General features: G+C 42.1%; 2 protein-coding genes across 11 annotated transcripts in view; one reads left to right on the plus strand and one right to left on the minus strand.

The window, feature by feature from the left end:
* ANK3 (ankyrin 3) overlaps positions 1-3,789 on the minus strand; it is a 628,477-nt gene extending 624,688 nt beyond the window's left edge. For 7 of the 9 annotated variants that reach the window (XM_070562763.1, XM_070562721.1, XM_070562704.1 and 4 more), the window contains exon 1: positions 3,509-3,773. In XM_070562763.1, coding sequence (XP_070418864.1) covers positions 3,509-3,568 — 60 coding nt within the window. In that variant the 5' untranslated portion in view covers positions 3,569-3,773. Of the gene's footprint in view, positions 1-3,508 lie in introns of all 9 variants that reach the window. The other 2 variants (XM_070562793.1, XM_070562893.1) reach the window with 2 other exon arrangements.
* CDK1 (cyclin dependent kinase 1) overlaps positions 2,822-19,324 on the plus strand; it is a 62,692-nt gene continuing 46,189 nt past the window's right edge. Inside the window, exons 1-2 of one of the 2 annotated variants that reach the window (XM_070563312.1) lie at positions 2,822-3,138; positions 4,620-4,707. The gene's annotated coding sequence lies outside the window, so the exon portion shown is untranslated. Of the gene's footprint in view, positions 3,139-4,619; positions 4,708-14,952; positions 15,278-19,324 lie in introns of those variants that run through there. The other variant, XM_070563323.1, reaches the window with a different exon arrangement.

Raw genomic sequence — 19,324 nt, forward strand, 5'->3', positions numbered from 1 at the left:
CTAAAGAGGGTTTATTCTGAAAAAAATACTACCATCTACTCAGATCTGAAAACATGTAACCTTCATGTGACTGCTTTCTTCTTAACCAATGGAAGGTATTTGCTAATTAATCCATACAGGACCTTCCTGTATGGAAATTCAGGAGTCACTTCCATAAAACTCAAAGAATTGGTTCTATTTTGGTGCCCCGATCTCACTCCCATGGTCAAACAGGAACTTGATTGGTTCCTGGAAAAACTGATGTCCCTTTGAATAGATAAATCTATTAGAATATACAGTTTAGGGGCCGACTCCGTGGCCGAGTGGGTAAGTTCGAGCGCTCTGCTTCAGCCGCCCAGGGTTTCACTGGTTTGGATCCTGGGCACGGACATGGCACCGCTCATCAAGCCATGCTGAAGCGGCGTCCCACGTGCCACAACTAAAAGGACCCACAACTAATAAATAAACAACTATGTAACGAAGGGCTTTGGGGGGAAAAGGAAAAATAAAATCTTAAAAAAAAAAAAAGAATATACAACTATGTCCTGGGGGACTTGGGGAGAAGAAGAAGAAGAAAAAAAAAAACATTGGCAACAGATGTTAGCGCAGGTGCCAGTCTTTAAAAAAAAGACTAAGAAGATACAGTTTACCCACTTTCAAACATGTTGGGACAAGTGTCCAGGGTGTATTTCAACCATGACTATAGATTTTGAAGATGTTATCACATCCTTTAAGGTTCAATCAGGAAAAAGATACTCAAACAGATACTGTACTTAATTTTGATAGAACTTTCAACGTATAACCACAGCTGGGCTTCTACTTACTTAAAAAACATGTCTAATAGAGAGTAGATAATATCAAAATAACTTTAAAATTATATCATGAATGGAAGGCAAATTTTAAAATTTAAGCTGTTTTCACATGTTGACATAGGAAGAAGATGAAAAATCGCAATTAAATGGCCCTATTGTTCCAGGTACCTTAGGATTAATGCTGCATCTCACCGGCATTCACATTTGCAAGATCCAATGGTAGGATTAGGTGAACAACAGCCCAGTCAATACATACAGTGCAAGGTTACTTCAGATCTGATTAGATCATTAGTAACCTTGATCTTTTCAGAAGGGTAGACTTTAACAAGTTTAGAGACGTTGTAGCAAGGTTAAATATTCCAATTAAAATTCATTAACTCAGAATAGTTCTTGTGTAAAAGTATCAGGTAGTTGGTCTCATCAATTTCAGGTATTTAGGATATCCAAAAAAGTAAAAATGCCATTTATATAGGCTAGAATTTCATAGGATCTCCAATTTGGATTATAATGCTTTCCTATAATTACATAACACATACTACAAAAATATACATTTTGTGCATAAAAAATAGATAACTTTTAAATAAAGAAGTTACTAATTAGAAATTAACCTAAGAAGAACCACTGAGAGTCCAGAACAATTATGTTCTTTTCAACTACCAAAATATTACTCTAGAATTAGGCAGATTCACATGCAATAAACCCATTAACACTGTAAAAGGAAAAAAAAATCTGAAGTACTGAATAAAGGAAAACCACAGTCATAATGTAACCACCACAAAAATGCAAACAAATTCAGAAGCCACAGTGTTCCCCTGGATTCCAAAACACACCACTGGTCTTTATATTGTCTGAAGGACATCAAGCCACATTCTCTGCTATGAAGCCTAACACATCACTATGCAGATTACGAAACAGATATTTATTTATGCTTTCACAAAAACAACACTGAGAACCATTATACATGGCTCATCATAAATAACGATCTAACTACAGTCCAGATTCACAACTCATTTATTCATCCTCCACTGATTTGAGAACTAAGAGAAATCAGCCCTCTAGATATTAGTAGATGGGTTGAAGATATTCAGTGGACTGCTTTGTTTCAGCTTTTGTTTCACAGCTGTGGTTTTAACTTTACATTCACTTTCAATATTGAAAATTTGCTTCCTTAAAGATGCATGCGTTTGAGCCCAGGTCAGCAGATTACAAGGATGCCTGAACTGCTAAAACAGCAGTCCTGTCCACTCTGAGACTGTCTCCCCCGAGTCTTCCTACTCGAGCCTACCTGCCTTGGCCTACCCTCCTGGAATAAGGTCTGGCACAACCCTGGGATGACTCCCGATCGTGCTTTTAAGAGAAGGTGGCCTCTTCCCAAATTAGACAAGCCACACATTCTCAAACAAGCAAAATTAAAACTCAGAATCAAGGTAGCAATAAAATCCATCAACTGACGCTGTCAAGATATGAGTTCCCTTTTGAAGACTTCCTCTTGATTCCCTGAGGACTTTTAGAGACAGCTAAAAGAAAAACACTAGTTGGGTAAGGAGATTTGTGTGTTTCAAGGGCAATTCTATATCATTTGAAACTAGGTAAACTATTGCTTTCAAGGCTACTCAAACGTGCCTCCTTTTTAAAAAGGTAGTTTCTCTCTTTTTTCTAAAATAGATAATGTACGCACATGGTTAAAAAAAAAGTCCCAAAAGGTATGTGAAAATTGAGTTTCTCTCCTCTCCCTCCCACCCGTCCCCCAGGTCCCCTCCCCAAGGACAACTATTGTTTAAGTCCTCTTCCGTAGACAATGTCTGTACATGAAAACATACCCAAGCGCTTTAAACCAATTATCCTATATTACACACACAGTGGCAGCTGCAAAATTGCTACTAAACGCCCCCAGGCTTAAAGGTGGTGATCTGTTGGAGGGGATGGGGTGGGAGGAAGACTGACCTTGAAACTGCGGTTTCGCACATCAAGCGCCGGTTTTTACTTCGTGCGTGTTTTACTATCGTGTCTATGGAAGACTCGAAAAGATCAGAGAAGAAGGAACCCCATCACAAGCCACCCCAGGCACTGCCACTCTCTCCGCTCGGATCTGCACTTTATCTATGTCCCAATCTTTAAAGTATATTTTGTATTCTCACTGGGTTTAAAGGAAGTATCTCGACTCGCCTTCAAAACAGGAGGGGGAAAAAACAAGCCTAACTCTGAAGGTAACTTTCAGAACCAGGTGACTTCTTCCTCCCCGCCAAACGCGCAGCCTACTTCGGTCGTGTCCTTAGGAAGGGTTCAGCCTGGCACGGAGTTGGAGGGGCGAGCCAAGAACAGAGAAGCCCAAAGACGGGAGACAGAGGTGAGGGCGTCCCGAGCCCTGGGCCGCACTTTTCTTCTTCTAGGCAAATGTTTCGAAGCAGAACCCCCAAATCCTTGGGCTCTCCCTCCTTCCTCGGGATGCGCGGGCGCTGGGGCAGCCTGCGAGCTCGGTCTGTGCCCTGCGCCGCAACTTCAGTCCCGCGTCCTCGGGCGCAGCCAAGACCCCCACGACCCGCAGGGATCGGGTCCCCCTCCAGCCGCCTTCCCAGATCCCCCCGGCACCCCCAGGAGGGCCGCGCTGCAAGCAGCGCCCCTGCGCCTCCGCGGCTCCTGGGACCCCTGCCCCGGCCACCTGCGCGCCCCAATGCCCGGGAAGAAAGCCACAGGTAGGGGGGCGGCGCGGCGCTCACCTGCGCAGGAGGGGCGCTCTCGGCGCCCGCTGGAGAGGAGGAGGAGGTGGCGGAGGCCATGTTGTGGGGCTGCGACTGCCGCTTCTTCCAGGAACTCCGCTTTCCCCTCCCCGCCCCGCTCCTCCTGCCCCGAGACGTGCGACTTCTTGGGGAAAAGTTCGGCCGCGGCTCAGGAAGGCCAAGCGCGGTCCCGCGGCGTCCGCCCCGCGCGGCGTCTCCTCCCTCCGCCTGCTGGGGCCGCAGCGCCCGCCAGGTGCCCGCCCGGGCCGGTGCGCTGGGGGCGGGCCCGGCTCAGGTAGGGGCGCGGCGGCCGGCTGAGCCCGCTCCCCGCTGGCCGCCCACCCAGCCCGGTGAGCATGCACAGTCGGCCGGCGCCCCGGGGCTGAGCAGCGGCCGGGCGGAGGGGCAGGGGCCGAGGGGCGTCTGGCCTTACCTGGGGAGTGGGGAGCGGAGCAAGCTCCCGGAAGGGAGGGAGGACAAGTCGTTTCCTGTGGGCTACTGAATAGAGTTCCATTGGGCACCTCCATTAGAATAACAAAATAATCTCTGATTATCTGATTAATTGATGCTTATTCAAGCCTAAGCAAATAAAATCATCGTTAGGCAATTTTGCTTTTTTATTATGATTAATCTACAGCATACAATCCCTGTAGAAGCAGTGTTTGCCAGGCACACAGCTTCGAAACAATGTCCATAGCGTCCCTTCCACCCACCGAGGTCCCAGCAGCACCTAGATTGCCTCAGCTCCCTGTCCAATGAAAAAATAAAACTCCGGAGCCCTCTGGTATGTGAGGTGGGCCCTGAGCGAGGAAATAGGGGCCAGGACCTCTGAGTGTCCTTCTTTCTAGGAACTCAAGTGGCAAGGCTTCGCGGAGCTCCTGTTCTGGACAAGGCTGAGGACAGTTGGATTCAGGATGCTGCCCGCACAGAACTTGTTATTCAGGTGCGGGTGCGGAGCAAGGCAACTGCCCCTCACATTAGTGTCTCCCAAAGGGAGAGCCTCTGACGGGAGTCAGGGGAGCTGCGTTTAATTGGTGCTCCCAGCAGAGTGCATTAAATGACAGCGAATCACTCTGGGGAGAAAGTTACCCCCTTTTCAATTCTCTTTCAGGTCTTCTGATTCCAAGAAAGTATTCTTTCTCACACACTCGCTAAATTCTCTTTTTATCAGAGAGTCGACCTCAAGCTCAAAGCCCTAGGTAAGCACTGATATCTAACTAGAATTTATAGCGTTGTTAAGTTTTCGTTGTTTTATTGTTACTGGTACTTTCTATTTATGGCAAGTGAAAGTAGTTTTCTATTTATGGTGGGGATCCAAAGTTTCCTTTTAAAGCAAGTATATAATAGCTAAAAAAAAACCTCCCCATAAATAAAGTAATAGTTCAGGTGGCACTGAGGTAAAGCAAAAATTCTAGAGGTAGGTGGGAAACAACTGAAATATGGGAAACTGACAACAACGTTTTCATCAGCTTGTGACAACTACATGCCAGAATAACTCCTTAACCAGAGAGCAGTGAGTTAACTATACCACTTCATTAACACCTAGCTCACTTCCTCTATAACACACATAACGATGAAATTTTATTGGCATCAGTTCTGTGTTGGGCTATGTGCTCAGCTCCTCATTCATATTATCTCATTTAGTCCTCACAAAATCCTTGCAAGACAGGCGGCGCAATCTGGAAATTGAGTCTCAGAAGCGTTATTTTAGCTAAGGTCACAAACTTTTTTTTTTTTATTTATTTTTTTGAGGAAGATTAGCCCTGAGCTAACTGCTGCCATTCCTCCTCTTTTTGCTGAGGAAGACTGGCCCTGAGCTCACATCCGTGCCCATCTTCCTCTGCTTTGTATGTGGGACGCCTACCACAGCATGGCTTGCCAAGCGGTGCCGTGTCCACACCCGGGATCCGAACCAGCGAATCCCGGGCTGCTGAAACAGAACGTGCGCAGTTAACCACTGTGCCACCGGGCCGGCCCCTGAGGTCACAAACTAATAGAGCACCAATGACTCTATCGTTTGGGCATTCTTAACTTGAGTTTGAAAAGCCACTTTAGAATTTAGCAAGTCCACAAGCCCTCTGAAATTTTAGGTTAAATTCTGTGTGCTGTGTAATGGGGAGAAGTACATCGTTTTCATCAGCTTTTCAAAGAGATGTATATATCTCCAAAAGTTTAAGAGCCGCTTATGGTTATTTACAAGACGTTCCCATGCCTTGGATTATATGGCCCATGGAGGCAAATGCCGTGTCCTCTTATGTCTCCAATGTGTCCAGCCTCGTGCTTTATCTCCTCAGCCACTCATAGGAATTGGTGGGAATTTAGCTGCAAATAGCTAAATGGAATGTGTGAAGCAGACAATACAGGCTACAGGAGCGGGGTGGGGTGGCTTGGGAAGAGCATCACCTTGGTAAATCCTGCGCACACGCAGGTATTTTACAAGACAGCCATAAGAACTATCTTAAACCAGTGGCAAGCAGCCAACCAGGTCGACAATAGAGGAAGGAAGTTGCAAAAGCTCTACAGGAAGTGAGCCCAAGAAGCAGCACCTGGGAGATGAGCCCAGAAAAGCGTGCTTTCCTGCAGAGCTGTCCCAGTCCAGTCTGCTCATCTGGCTGTCTTTTTCTGAGAAATACTTGTGTTCAGGCTAAAGACACTACCTCTCCAGGGGCAGCCTGCACCACAACCGAAAAAACTCACTATAAGAAGTAACTGGGAGTCTGGCAGCTTCTCTCTTGCCTTTGAAGACTAAAACTAACCAAAAATCTTTCCTTTCAGTCCATGATTGCCTTTAATTTTGTCCTTGTTCTCTGTGTCCATCCCTTCACAGCCAGGTATCTAAAAGATTGTAGTTGGCGCAGCACCCCTGCTTTCTCACTTGCACATTCCTTTATTCATAGACATCGGGCCTCTGCCCTCCTCATCGACTGAAACTGCTCCTCTCAAATCGCAGTTGTCTTTCTATTTACCATGTCCACGAAGGATTTTCCTAGACCATATCTCAGTTGATCTTTCAAGGGCACTTAACATGGCAGTCAGTTCCCTTCCCTTTCTCTAAAGTATTTTCTAGGATGCTGACCTCAGTCTTCCTTGCTTCTCATACCATGCACTGTCTCTCTGTGATCTCATCCATATTAAGCCTTGGGCTATCAAATAACAACTCCCAAATCCAACTAAGACAATCTCCCTGAGTCCCTAACCCATATTTCATCATGTCCAAAATGGAACACATCCTCTCTCCTTTTCTACCCGGAGGACAACAGAACCATGTCCTCTTCCAGCATTCCCTAGCCTATTAGTAGCACCGCCAAGCAACGCACCTCGAAGCCAGGGGGAGGCTTGGAGGCCTTGGAGGGGAGGAGACTCCACCCTCGTCTCTCTCAGTCCAATCAGATACTGAGTCCTGAATAATTCTTTGAGAGATTTATGAATTATCCCCTCTTATCCATCCCTACCACATCCCTGCCTTTGACCTTCTAATTGCTGCAATTTGTTGAGCAATTATTATGAGCCAAACCATGCCAGCTGCATTTTCTCATAATCTCTACAGAGACAACTACAGTTTCCTCTTCATTTTGCATAGCGCATCAGCTCTGTCATCCAATATTATGATTCTCCTCTAATTTCAAATCTGTTCACATGGCTACACACTGTTAAAATCTTTTAGTAACTCTCTTTATCCTTCAGGATAGAGGTTTAGCTTAGCAAGCATCCCGCCCTGGCCACTGCTTCCACCTGATCATAGCTATTCTGCCTCAGCATTTCCATCTCCAGGCCCTTCTCCATTTCTGTCTCAAGCACAGTGCACACACAGCCATTCTGAATTACTTGTGGTTCCCCCACCACCGCCAAGGCCATTGTCTTTCTACAGGCTGTCCCTACTGCCTAGGAAACCCTTCTTCTCATCCTCCAATCCTCTGCCTCTTCCATCTTCTCTGTCTGGTTAGCTCCTATTCATCCTGCAAGACTCCATTCAGAAAATATATCTTTAAGGAAGCCTTCCTGCCCCTTTTTCTGTTAAAATGTGGTTCATTGGCCTGCCTTTGTTCTTCCAAAACACCCTGCAGCGTATAGTTATTTTGAAGAATAGGTTCACACTTTTCTACAATTTGGAAATCCTAAAAATTGAAAAAACCAACAACCTACACTGAATTGGTATGAGGCTAGCTATAGTCTTCATTCCACTTAGTGAATGTTCATGTTTTAATTTGGAGGTACTGCCCCAGCCCCTTTAATGAGTGTTATGTAATATACAGTTTGTGCATCACATTAACATTCTAAAAATTCAGAATTGTGAAACACATCTGCCTCCAAGAGTCTCAGATAAGGCGTATAGATCTGTATAACCATTGCTTTCCTTGTCTCCCCTTGTAATTGAAAGCTTATTAAAACTTTGACTGTGTTTTTTCCTGTCCAAATCCTCAGTATCTAACACAATGTCTGGCTCAATAGAAGTTTGCTGAATAAATTAAACATATATTTATGAAATTGGACTATATTTTATGGGACTGATTCCCAAGGTCAAAACCCGACACCTCCCCTTGCATCCCACATGGTTATCCCTCCTCTGGGTTATACCATACCTTGCACACACATGACATTTCTCACTATATCATCATTGTTTGCATATCTGTGTCTCCAGTGAAACTGAGCAGGTTGAAAATGACGATGATGTATTAATCTTTATATTTCTGGGTTCTCAGTGCCCAGCACAGTGTCAAATACTTTACCTAGTGGCTCAATACATCTTGTTGAATGATAGAGGGTAGAAAAGAAAAGAGGGGTGGAAAGGAAGATAAAAGAATAGAGGAAGTCTGGGCGAAGATGGTCTCCTCTCTATTTAGAGGATTCTAAAAGTATATTCCAAACTCAGTCACTTCACAATATTTGCCATATTTATGCATCACCTTTATTATTCAATATTTTTATTTCAATTAGCTTACTTTCTATCTAAACAAATTTATTTTTAAAAGAAACTTTATCTTACCATCTTGATGAAAAATCACTTTCACTTGCCCTAAACAGATACAATGAAAACAAAATATTGCTCATGTCTTGTTTTATTCTATATTCTGCCTGAGGCCCTCTCTCTTTGTTGAAAAGGAAGCTTAGCAAGTGTTAAAAGGGCACGAAAATTGTCCTTAGGTGCAAACTTTCTCCTCAATGGTAACACAAGGTGTGAGAAAGAACTAAACAGTTAATAACTTCGTGTATGATTCAATATTATTTGATTCCCTGTCCTTGAGCCACCTAATGTTATGTCAGGAACCACCCGTGGAAGGCAGAGTGTATGAACCGTACTCTCTCTTTCCCTCACTCTGCTTCTACACTTACAGTTCTTCACAAGCTCCATAGACGCTATTCCTTCCAGAGTAGTTTCTACTATAATTAGATTCTAATTCATGATTATGTTTAAACAGTAGGAATTTCCCACTTGGTCGTTAGCAAGAGAAAACAACTATTTTCTCACGTAGTGTCTATGAAATCTCCAATAAACAAGGAAATAAGAGTTAATACAGAAAGTTTTAGCCTGTGAGAAAAATGTTTTAAAGTTCAGGAGATTATAGTTAGTGAGTGTGTGTTTGTTTATAAAATAAGCAAGTAATAGAGAAGCATTTCTTAAATAAAAGTAATATATATTTGGTTACCGCTACCCCTGGGGACTGTGATCATGTATAGAAATATGTCCCTTAATCTGTAAATTTTATGAGGGAAAACAGCTCAGCAAGCACAAAGTTGACCAAAATGTTTTCTCTCTTGTGGCTTTTGGCTTTTCCCCCCGTTTATGGTCTCAACTGGGTAGAAGCTCATACTTCTAAATACACAATAAAGATCATGGCTTAGCAATGTTTTTATCAAGGTCAACTGGAATGAGAGTATAATGTTTATTTATTGAGTAAGTTTTGCAGGCCCATTAGAATATGGTTAGATAACTTATTTTAGTGTCTACTTCCATTTCTTAATTTCTTAAACATTTGAAAGGAAATAGAGATTTTTCTGATATCTCCTGTGGAATGAGAGACACTGCCTACATCAACATATTTGAGATAACTAATTATTGATTTTAAAAACACAATCACATGGGGCCGGCCCAGTAGCTGACTGGTTAAGTTTGCCTGCTGTGCTTTGGCGGCCCAGGGCTTCATGGGTTCAGATCCTGGGCGAGGACCTAGCACCACTCATCAAGCCATGCTGAGGCGGCATCCCACATGCCACAACTAGAAGGACCCACAACTAAAATACACAGCTATGTCCTGGGGGCTTAGGGGAGAAGAAGAAAGAGGAAAAAAAACAAGATTGGCAACAGATGTTAGCTCAGGTGCCAATCTTTAAAAAAAAAAAAAGAAACCCAATCACAGAGTAGTTTATGAAATGGGATAATAAATTTGATAGTAATAATAAACTTCATAATAATAAGAAGCTTTATAGTAGAGTTACAGAAGAGCAAAGATCAGTGTGGTTGAGTCTGCTTTATCTCCACATTTTGATTTCAATAACATATAATCTGATGGTAATATGAATAACTGTAATATCAATCCTCAAAAATACATATAAAAAGTTAACATGAAGAAAACTATCTAACTAGCAATTGGAAATAAACTAGTAACTTTCAACCTTTATTAATAAGGAAAAGCAAACTTTCCTAATTACCCTTGCCCAAATTCCCAGTGAAATGAACTGTGTTTATTCTGCTTGAGGGCACTTAGGGAGGAAAAGGCAAGAGAGACTTTGTTTTGTTTATTGGCATGGCATCTAGGACACCCGGAAAAGAAATAAAAGTAAGTGACACCTTGAGAACAAGATTTGGGAGAATAAAGAGGAAGAGACTTTCAATTAAAGTATTGTCTTCCTTCCCACATATTCCTTTTCATTCCCTGTTTCACCCTTTCTTGTATTCCATTCTGCTTCTGCTAAGCCAGAGCCAAGCTCTGCTAATTCTTGTATATTTTCATCTTTGTCCTGAACAAACGGAAAAAATGATCATGAAAAAATCATCATGATCTCGACCTACTGCATGCACACTTTGCTCCCAGCTCCAAAGAAATTGCCTGTGTAATGCTCTGTGCTTTATAAAACTGTTCCTAGTGCCTTTATATGGGACTTCTGCACCTAGGAATTCTTTTTTTTTTTTTTTAAAGATTTTATTTTTCCTTTTTCTCCCAAAGTCCCCCGGTACATAGTTGTATTTTTTAGTTGTGGTTTCTTCTAGTTGTGGCATGTGGGATGCTGCCTCAGCATGGCCTGATGAGTGGTGCCATGTCCGCGCCCAGGATCCGAACCAGGGAAACCCTGGGCCACCACATCGGAGTGCATGAACTTAACCACTCGGCCACTGTGCCAGCCCCTGCACCTAGGAATTCTAATTGTATACCACTATGTGATATAAAACCTTGAACTTCAAATCGGAGTTTTTAAATTCAAACCAGAAAGTAAATAAATAAATTAGATTCAGTGAAAATACAAACACCAACACAACTCCCCACACTACTCCCAAACCAGCTGCATTCTCAGAGAGTATCAAAAATTTCTGGTCACTGGGACATCCTATAGCTGGTCATTTTATTTTGCCACACTCTTCCCCTTGTCCACTCTTTCAAGTACAGTACACAGTTTGCTTAAATTTCATATTAAAAGTTTTGGAGAGCTGTATGAAATTCTTGTGGACACTCTTAGGATGCAGATAAACCATAATTAGGGCTCACTGACTTAGTAAAAATTGATAACTAGAAAAACAGTCTTCAGCCGAGTGCTTCCCTTCTCTTCTGAACACGTACTCTGGGGCTTCCACTTACGACTGAGCGTTGTTTCTATCCTGCAAATGGAGGCCACATCCAAGCACCATTCACATCATAGTTACAGTAAAGTCAAATATTTATATTCATTTTTTGGCAGATGGCCCTAAGAAAATCAGTATTTTTTAAATGTTTCCTACCGATAAAGTGTCTTGAAGAAGAAGAGGGTCTTTATTTGCACAAAGACTCTTACACGCAGTCCTGCAGGCCTCCCCCAAAAGCAAACATTAAACTCAAGGTCTCGTGAAAGCAAGGTTGCTGGCTGTCGTGTCTACCGCTGTATATCCCAGGACCTAGGGCTGGACCCAGCACTTCCTTAATGCTAAATTAATATTTGTTGACTGCCTGGCTGAACTCTGTATTTTATTTATGGCTCTTCCAATTTATTGATATGTATCTTTCCCATTACTTATTCTCTCTGACACTGAATTTATGAATCTGTAGTGGATTATTTTAATAAAGTTATTGATAAATAGAATGAAAATATAGAGACACTGTGTAAATTTACATCATATTATTGGTTGGTTTATGTGACGATGACATTTGAAGTTTATTTCAAATGCTTCCTTTTATTAATCTCCTCTTTACACCTAGGCCTTCTGTTTTGCAGAGCACCTGAAAAATACAGTACATGACATGCCACTATTATTTCTCTGAATGTACTGCCCCCTAGGTGTACAGATAGAGTACGTCTCTCTTACCTTCCTCCTGCTCTTGATTACAGTCTAGATCGGGGTCAGCAAACTTTCTGTAAAGGACCAGAGAGTAAATATTTTACGTTCTGCAGGCCATACGATTTCTGCTACAACTACTCAACTTCGCTGTTGTACCGTGAAAGCAACTATAGCTAACAAATGGGCATGGCTATGTTCCAATGAAACTTATTAACAAAACAAGAAGTGGGTGGAATGAGCCATAGTTTGCTGACTCCTCATCTAGATTGTCAGCATGCTGTCCTTTGGCTTTGTAGAATGTCGCTTAGTATGTGCTGGGTACTCTGTTTTATCTCACTTAATCCACAAAACAAATCTCTAAGATGGATACTATTATCCACTCTTTATAGGTGAGGAAATTAGGGTTTAGCAAGCTAACTTTACTGTCTTCCCCTAGCTTGTGAGCGTAGTAGACAGGTCTGTCTGTGTGATAGCCCCACCCTTGTTAAGAGGCCACCATCTCTCATCCAGAAAATCTGGATTACGGCCTAACTGGTCTCCTTGATTCCTCGCCTCCTTCCTACAATCCTTCTCCTCACAGAATGAAAACTGTTCTGTTAAAAATGTAAGTTAGATCATGTAACTTCCCTGCTTAAAACTCTCCACTGGCTTCTATTGCCTTTGGAGTTACAACCAAACTCCTTATTCTGCCTGCAAAGTCTAACATGTTCTGGCCCCTGCTTGCTTGTCTGACCTCACCTCCTGCCCTATTTCTCTTCTCCTGCAGGCTCCAGCGACACCAGCCTAAGTTCTGTTTCTGAGACATGCCCAGGCCCTTTTGGCCTTATCTCCTCTGCACAGGATGCTCCTTCTGCCTGGAGCATCTTCCACACCTTTGCTCCGGGTCTTTCCCAGTTACTTCCTTCTTGTCATTCAGGTCTCGGCCTCAAGATCATTTTTCCCCAGAAACATTCCCTGATCCTCCAGTCTATGCTTTATCAACCATTTTTTTCTCTGCATAGTTCTCATTACTATGCAAATTTTCTAGTCTATTGTTCCTTGCCTGACTGCCCCACTAGAATGAAGCAAGGATCTCTTTCTCTCTTATTCACTGCTATATCGTCAGAGATTCAATAGTGCTTGGATATATTAAGGATTCAAGAAATATTTATAAACATCTCCTGAATTACTAACACAAATCTGTGCATTTCATTATATTTTACTGCTTCCCAGGACTGGCTAAGGCTATTTCTCATGAGACACATCATAGCAGTTGCTTGAGGAAGCATTTGGTTTGTGTTGTTCCATCCACATCTCTTAACTTATGACCTCCAGGTCATATGCAGACAAAAACAAAATACACCAACTATGTATGGCCAGTTAGTTCAATGGCCAAAGACAATGATATGCTCCATTTAAAGAACAATACTCTTGAAAGTGACAGCCCCATCTTTATGTGGTTAAAATTCTATTGTTTAGGTAAGCAGCCTTGCTGAAATGGCTTAACTCTTAGGATGCCTTTCTTCAAAGGTTTCATTGAAAATGAAAAGATTTTGGTCTAAAAGAGAAACAACTTTTATTTCACACTGAGTTCGGGGGCCATGAACAGGAATTTCCCCATAATTATGCCCTGCCATGAAGAAGGCCATATAGGTGTTTCTTCTCTTAAGTAGATTATGAGCTCTTTAAGTCGAGACCATGTTTCTTTGCATTCTCATGACGCTGAATGCACAGACATTTAATAAACACTCAGTGTCTTAGATAAAAAATAAGGGAGGGGAGGAAACTGCAGAAGTGATTGATTTCAAGGCAGGCGAAAGGATTCTGATTCCGAGTCTGTTAAAAGGAAGCAATAAGCATTTATTTTGCAATATGTACTAAAGAGTATCGTTGTGGTAACAGGCCACGAGAGGGTTTAGAAGAGCTTCTCTGAGGCCCTGGACAACAACTTCAACTTTTTCAGCTTCAGTTTCCTTATCTATTAACAGTGAAAAAGGATTGAACCATGTGATCTTTAGGATCTCTTCCAAGGTTAACATTCTATGTCACCATGACTGCAATCCCAGTGGCTGGAAAGATAAGCCTGAAATTCAGTTAAATAAGCCACATTGCCGTTGACACCATTAGTACAAGAAATATAGAAAAAAGAGCAACCAGAATATTTGGAGATGCTTGGACCAGTATTCTTCATTCACTCACTTTTTCATTCATTCAAAAATTTTTTCGAATTCTCACAGATATTTTACTACATGTAGTGAGAGGAATGAATCCTAGGGATCTTTTTGAAATACTCAGTGTGTTCTGAGCTCTCTAAAGAAGTGGGAGAGCAAGCACAAGGCTTGGAGTATACATGCGTGATTCTAGTCCATAGAACTCAGGAAGGAACATTCCTAACTTGATGCTCCTAGGGAGCTGCCCAGTTTTCTTTGCCAGGAGGTGATGAGTCAACCACAACACTTTTAGATATTTTGACACACCCTTCCTAGAAATAAAATTTAATGATATGAGGACAGTGAGGACAATCTGGTCAATAAGTGTCATCAGTTATAAGACTATGTTCAGTTAGACACTGCACAGAAAACTTGAAATGCTCTGAAATCTTAAAACTCATATTTGAAAGGAAATTGGTAGTGGTTTCCCCAAAGTAGAGACCATCCTGAAAATTTACATGATGTTATTAATAATTAGTATGAAACCCAAATAAACTTTTCTGAACAAATTCAAATCAACCCAGAAGAAAAACTGAATTATCTTTCCATTTTCTTTATAGAAAATATTACAAAGCTGTTGCCAAGTTTCAGTCCCCACAAAATGTGGATTCTTCCCAGGATATGTCAGTATCAAAGGAGGCAAGACAAACAACAATATGATTAGAGAAGACTTCCCAGAGTGGGTAGGATGGGACCTCTGCTTTAATCGATGAATAGAATTCAAAAATTGCTAAGTGAATTCACAACTCAGGAAGAGTTCACAGAGCACCTCGTCTGCAAAGCCATGCTGTATTTCAGACAAGCCAAATGACTGTCCTCTAAAGTGTCATCTCCAATTGATTGGTCTGGGTTCAGCGGAGAAGAGTGCCACGATCAACTGGTGATGCCTGCCACAGGTCAGAGATTGGAGAAAGGGACTCTGTGTGCCACGTGCTTGCCTTACCTACTCAAAGCTCTCAGGAACCTGTTTTTCAACATCATAAGGAAAATGCTTTGTCCCAATTCAAATTTTACATATCTTCACATGAAAATAACTTGTCCTTAAGTTGTGCCAATGCTGAGGTGTTCTAGTAGCCAGAATGGGAAAAGAATATAAGACGACATATTTGTTTTCAGGTGAGGGTTCTCTCACTTTCTCCCTAAATCCCACCGCCCTTCTGCTCCTCTGCTTCTCAGACAACAGTATGTGTGTGGTTGGAGGTGAGCATGTAGAGGTTTCCGGGATAATGTCAATGCAGGCGTAGAGGCCTGTGGGGGAGCCTTTAAAGGGAGGAAGAGAGGGAATCCATTTGGCAGGATGCCAGGTGAAGAAGGGCTCAATCTAAGAGCCTCTCTATGTATACATTTTCTCCTCTCGTTCCTCTTTTGGCTGCACTTCCTTTATTTTCTCATTTCTAGAAATAATAGGATATGTGGAAGGAGGAAAATGAAGAAGCAGAAGAGCATCTCTGGCTTTGAAACTCTCCAGGGACATGGGCTACAGAAAGGCCAAGTGGGCCCTTTCTATCTGCTGGGCCCTAGGCCACCATGCCTGTGGGTTTTCTGTGCTTCATGTACATTCTGGCTGTCAGCCATTATCATAGTCATAGACACATAATGACAAAATAAAAGCCAACATAAATTAAGACCTTATTATATGTCAAACTCTGTGCTAGGTACTTGAGGCACATTTTGCTGTTGGTCAGGAACATGCAACAAAATGGAAAGAGTTTGGCATCGGGGCAACCTTGCTTTGAATCTGGGTTCTATCATTGATCACCTATATGATTTTGGTTAAAATAATTCCTCTCTCTGAGCCTCAATTAACTTATGTATGTATAAGAAGACATTATAATAATACCTACTTTTTGTTGAGCTGTAGTAATTAGAGATACTGCGTATAAAGCACCTGCCACATACTAGGCCCTCCATAAACAGGTATTAGTGCTTTCATGATTATTGTTATCACCATGGACTCCTGGTGAGAGCCTGGGGGAAATGGTTGTCAACTGCTAGAAACAATTAGGCCAAAGAAGGTTATGGACACAGGCTGTATATGGAGGTGAAATTTGTTCTGAGAGCAATTTCCAATGTGTGTGTGGGTTTTCCCCACATTACCAAGCAATTCTCCACCATACCAGCTGGGTGTCCTACAGCTTAACTCTCAATTCGAACACCATCTGCCTGGAAATAGTATCAGATCCCATAGGGTAAGGGCTCCCTCTCACAAGACTGCTCCCCACTTCAGATGCCAATCGCAAGTAGTAGGTCCCCAGGTTACCCACAACTTCTGTGCAATTTGGCTACAAGTTGGAGGTTCCCACAACCCCCTCCTCAGGTTAGATTAGTGTGCTAGAGTGCCTCACAGAACTCAGGAGAACACTTTCCTTTACCAGTTTATTAAAGGATATGATAAAGGATACAGATGAACAGCTAGATGAAGAGATAGAACCTCTAGGAAGGGCCCAACCACAGGAGCTTCTGTCTCCGTGGAATTAATTAAGGAGCATCACCCTCCCAGTGTGGATGTGTTCAGCACCCTGGAAGCTCTCCAAACCCCATACTTTTGGGATTTTATAAGAGGCTTCATCATGTAGGTATGAGCAATCATTAACTTCATTTTCAGCCCTTCTCCCTTCTCAAGAGAATGGGAGGCAGGGCTGAAAATTCCGTTTCTAATCATGGCTTGGCCTTTCTGGTGAACAGCTCTTATCCAGGAGCTATCCAGGAGCCCACCCAGAGTTGTCTCATTAGGACAAAAGGCACTTCTGTCACCCAGGAAATTACATGGGTTTCAGGAGCCTTCCTGGTGTTAGGAATCGGGGTCAAAGAGCAAATATTAAAATAAAAAATGTTCCTAGTGCTCTTATCATGTAGGAAATTACAAGGGTTTCAGTAGCTCTGTGCCAGGAACCGGGGGCAGAGACCAATATATATTTTCCATTATCTCACAGGAGGTATTGGTGGATCACTGTAGCTAACAGGAGTAAAGGTGAAGTCAGGAATGAATGATTGTGGAGCTTCCCCTGCAATAGCAACAAAAATGTTCTTCCAGGCCTTTGATGAGATGATTTGTATCTGGTCCTAGGATGGACTTGGCAGGAATGGAGGGAACGGAGGAAGCAGGGTTGGACAGACACTCTGCATCCTCCCAGACAACTCCCTCCCGCTTTCCCCCAACTCTAGGTCCTGTTCTCATGATACCTTGTGCATAGCTGGCAGTAAACCAATAGCATTTAGGAAGTACCCACAATATGCCAAGCCTTGAGCTAAACCTATTAGCTACTAAGGCAGAATGCCTGTCAGAGGCATTGCAGTTTGAATAAATGTCATGAAACCCTAAGATCTAAAAAATGCAGCTCTAATGTTGAAGGACAAGCAATATGATTCATTGGAACAAGGAGCCCCATCAGTCATGCGTCCAATTTACCACTTGCAGCCAGCCTGTGGAAAGGTTCCAGTTTGCTTATCCGGCTGATCTAAGCTGCTGTGGCAGTTTACCACAAACTCGATAACTTAAAACAGCACAAATTTTTTCTCTTACAGTTCTGGCAGGTAGATATTTTTTGTTTTTATTTTGTTTATTGAGGTCATAATGGTTTATAACATTGTGAAATTTCAGGTGTACATCATTATTTATCAGTTTCTGTGTAAGCTGCATCATGCTCACCACTAATAGTCTAACTTTTATCTGTCACTATATAAACGTGCCCCTTTACCCCTTTTGCCCATCCCCCCTCTGGTAACCACTAATCTGTTCTCTTTATCCATGTGTTTTTTTATCTTCCACGTATGAGTGAAATCATGCAGTGTTTGTCTTTCTCTGTCTGGCTTATTTTGCTTAATATAATACCCTCAAGGTCCATCCATGTTGTTGCAAGTGGGATGATCTTGTCTTTTTTATGACTGAGTAGTATTCCATGCTGTATATATGTACCACATCGTCTTTATCCATTCATCAGTCGATGGGCACTTGGGTTGCTTCCATGTCTTGACTACTGTTAATACTCCTGCAATGAACATAGGGGTGAGAAAGTCTCTTTGAGTTGTTGATTTTAGGTTCTTTGGATAAAAACCCAGTAGTGGGATAGCTGGGTCATATGGTATTTCTATTTTTAATTTTTTGAGAAATCACCATACTGTTTTCCATAGTAGCTGCACCAGTTTGCATTCCCACCAGCAGTGTCTGAGGGTTCCCTTTTCTCGCCATCCTCTACAACATTTGTTATTTTTTGTCTTGGTGATTATAGCCACTCTAGCAGGTGTAAGGTGATACCTCATTGTAGTTTTGATTTGCATTTCCCTAATGATTAGTGATGTTAAACACCTTTTCATGTACCTCTTGGCCATCTGTCTATCTTCTTTGGAAAAATGTCTGTTTATATCCTCTGCCCATTTTTTGATCGACTTGTTTGTTTTTTTGTTGTTGAGTTGTGTGAGTTCTTTTTATATTTTGGAGATCAACCCCTTGTCGAATATATGATTTGCAAATAATTTCTCCCAGTCAGTGGGTTGACTTTTCATTTTGTTCGTAGTTTCCTTTGCCTTGCAGAAGCTCTTTAGTCTGGTGAAGTCACATTTGTTTATTTTTTCTTTTGTTTCCCATGCCTGAGTAGACACGGTATTTGAAAAGATGCTGCCAAAATTGGAGTCAGAGAGTATACTGCCTATATTTTCTTCTAGGAGTTTTATGGTCTCACATCTTACCTTCAAGTCTTTAATGCATTTTGAGTTAATTTTTGTGTATGGTGCAAGATAATGGTCTACTTTCATTCTTTTGCATGTGGCTGTCCAGTTTTCCCAACACCAATTATTGAACAGACTTTCCTTTCTCCATTGTGTGTTCTTAGCTGCTCTGTTAAAGATTAGCTGTCCATGGAAGTGTGGTTTTATTTCTGGGCTTTCAATTCTGTTCCATTGATCAGTGTGTCTGTTTTTGTACCAGTACCATGCTGTTTTGATTACTATGGCTTTTTAGTATATTTTGAGGTCAGGGGTTGTGATGCCTCCAGCTTTGTTCTTTTTTCTCAGGATTGCTTTCGCTATTTGGGATCTTTGGTTGTTCCATATAAATTTTAGGATTCTTTGTCCTATTTCCATGAAGAATATCATTGGGATTCTGATTGGGATTGTATTGAATATGTAGATTGCTTTAGGTAATATGGACATGTTAACTTTGTTTAT

The sequence above is a fragment of the Equus przewalskii genome, chromosome 1 (genome assembly GCF_037783145.1).
Source record: "Equus przewalskii isolate Varuska chromosome 1, EquPr2, whole genome shotgun sequence".
NCBI classification, from domain to species: domain Eukaryota; kingdom Metazoa; phylum Chordata; class Mammalia; order Perissodactyla; family Equidae; genus Equus; species Equus przewalskii.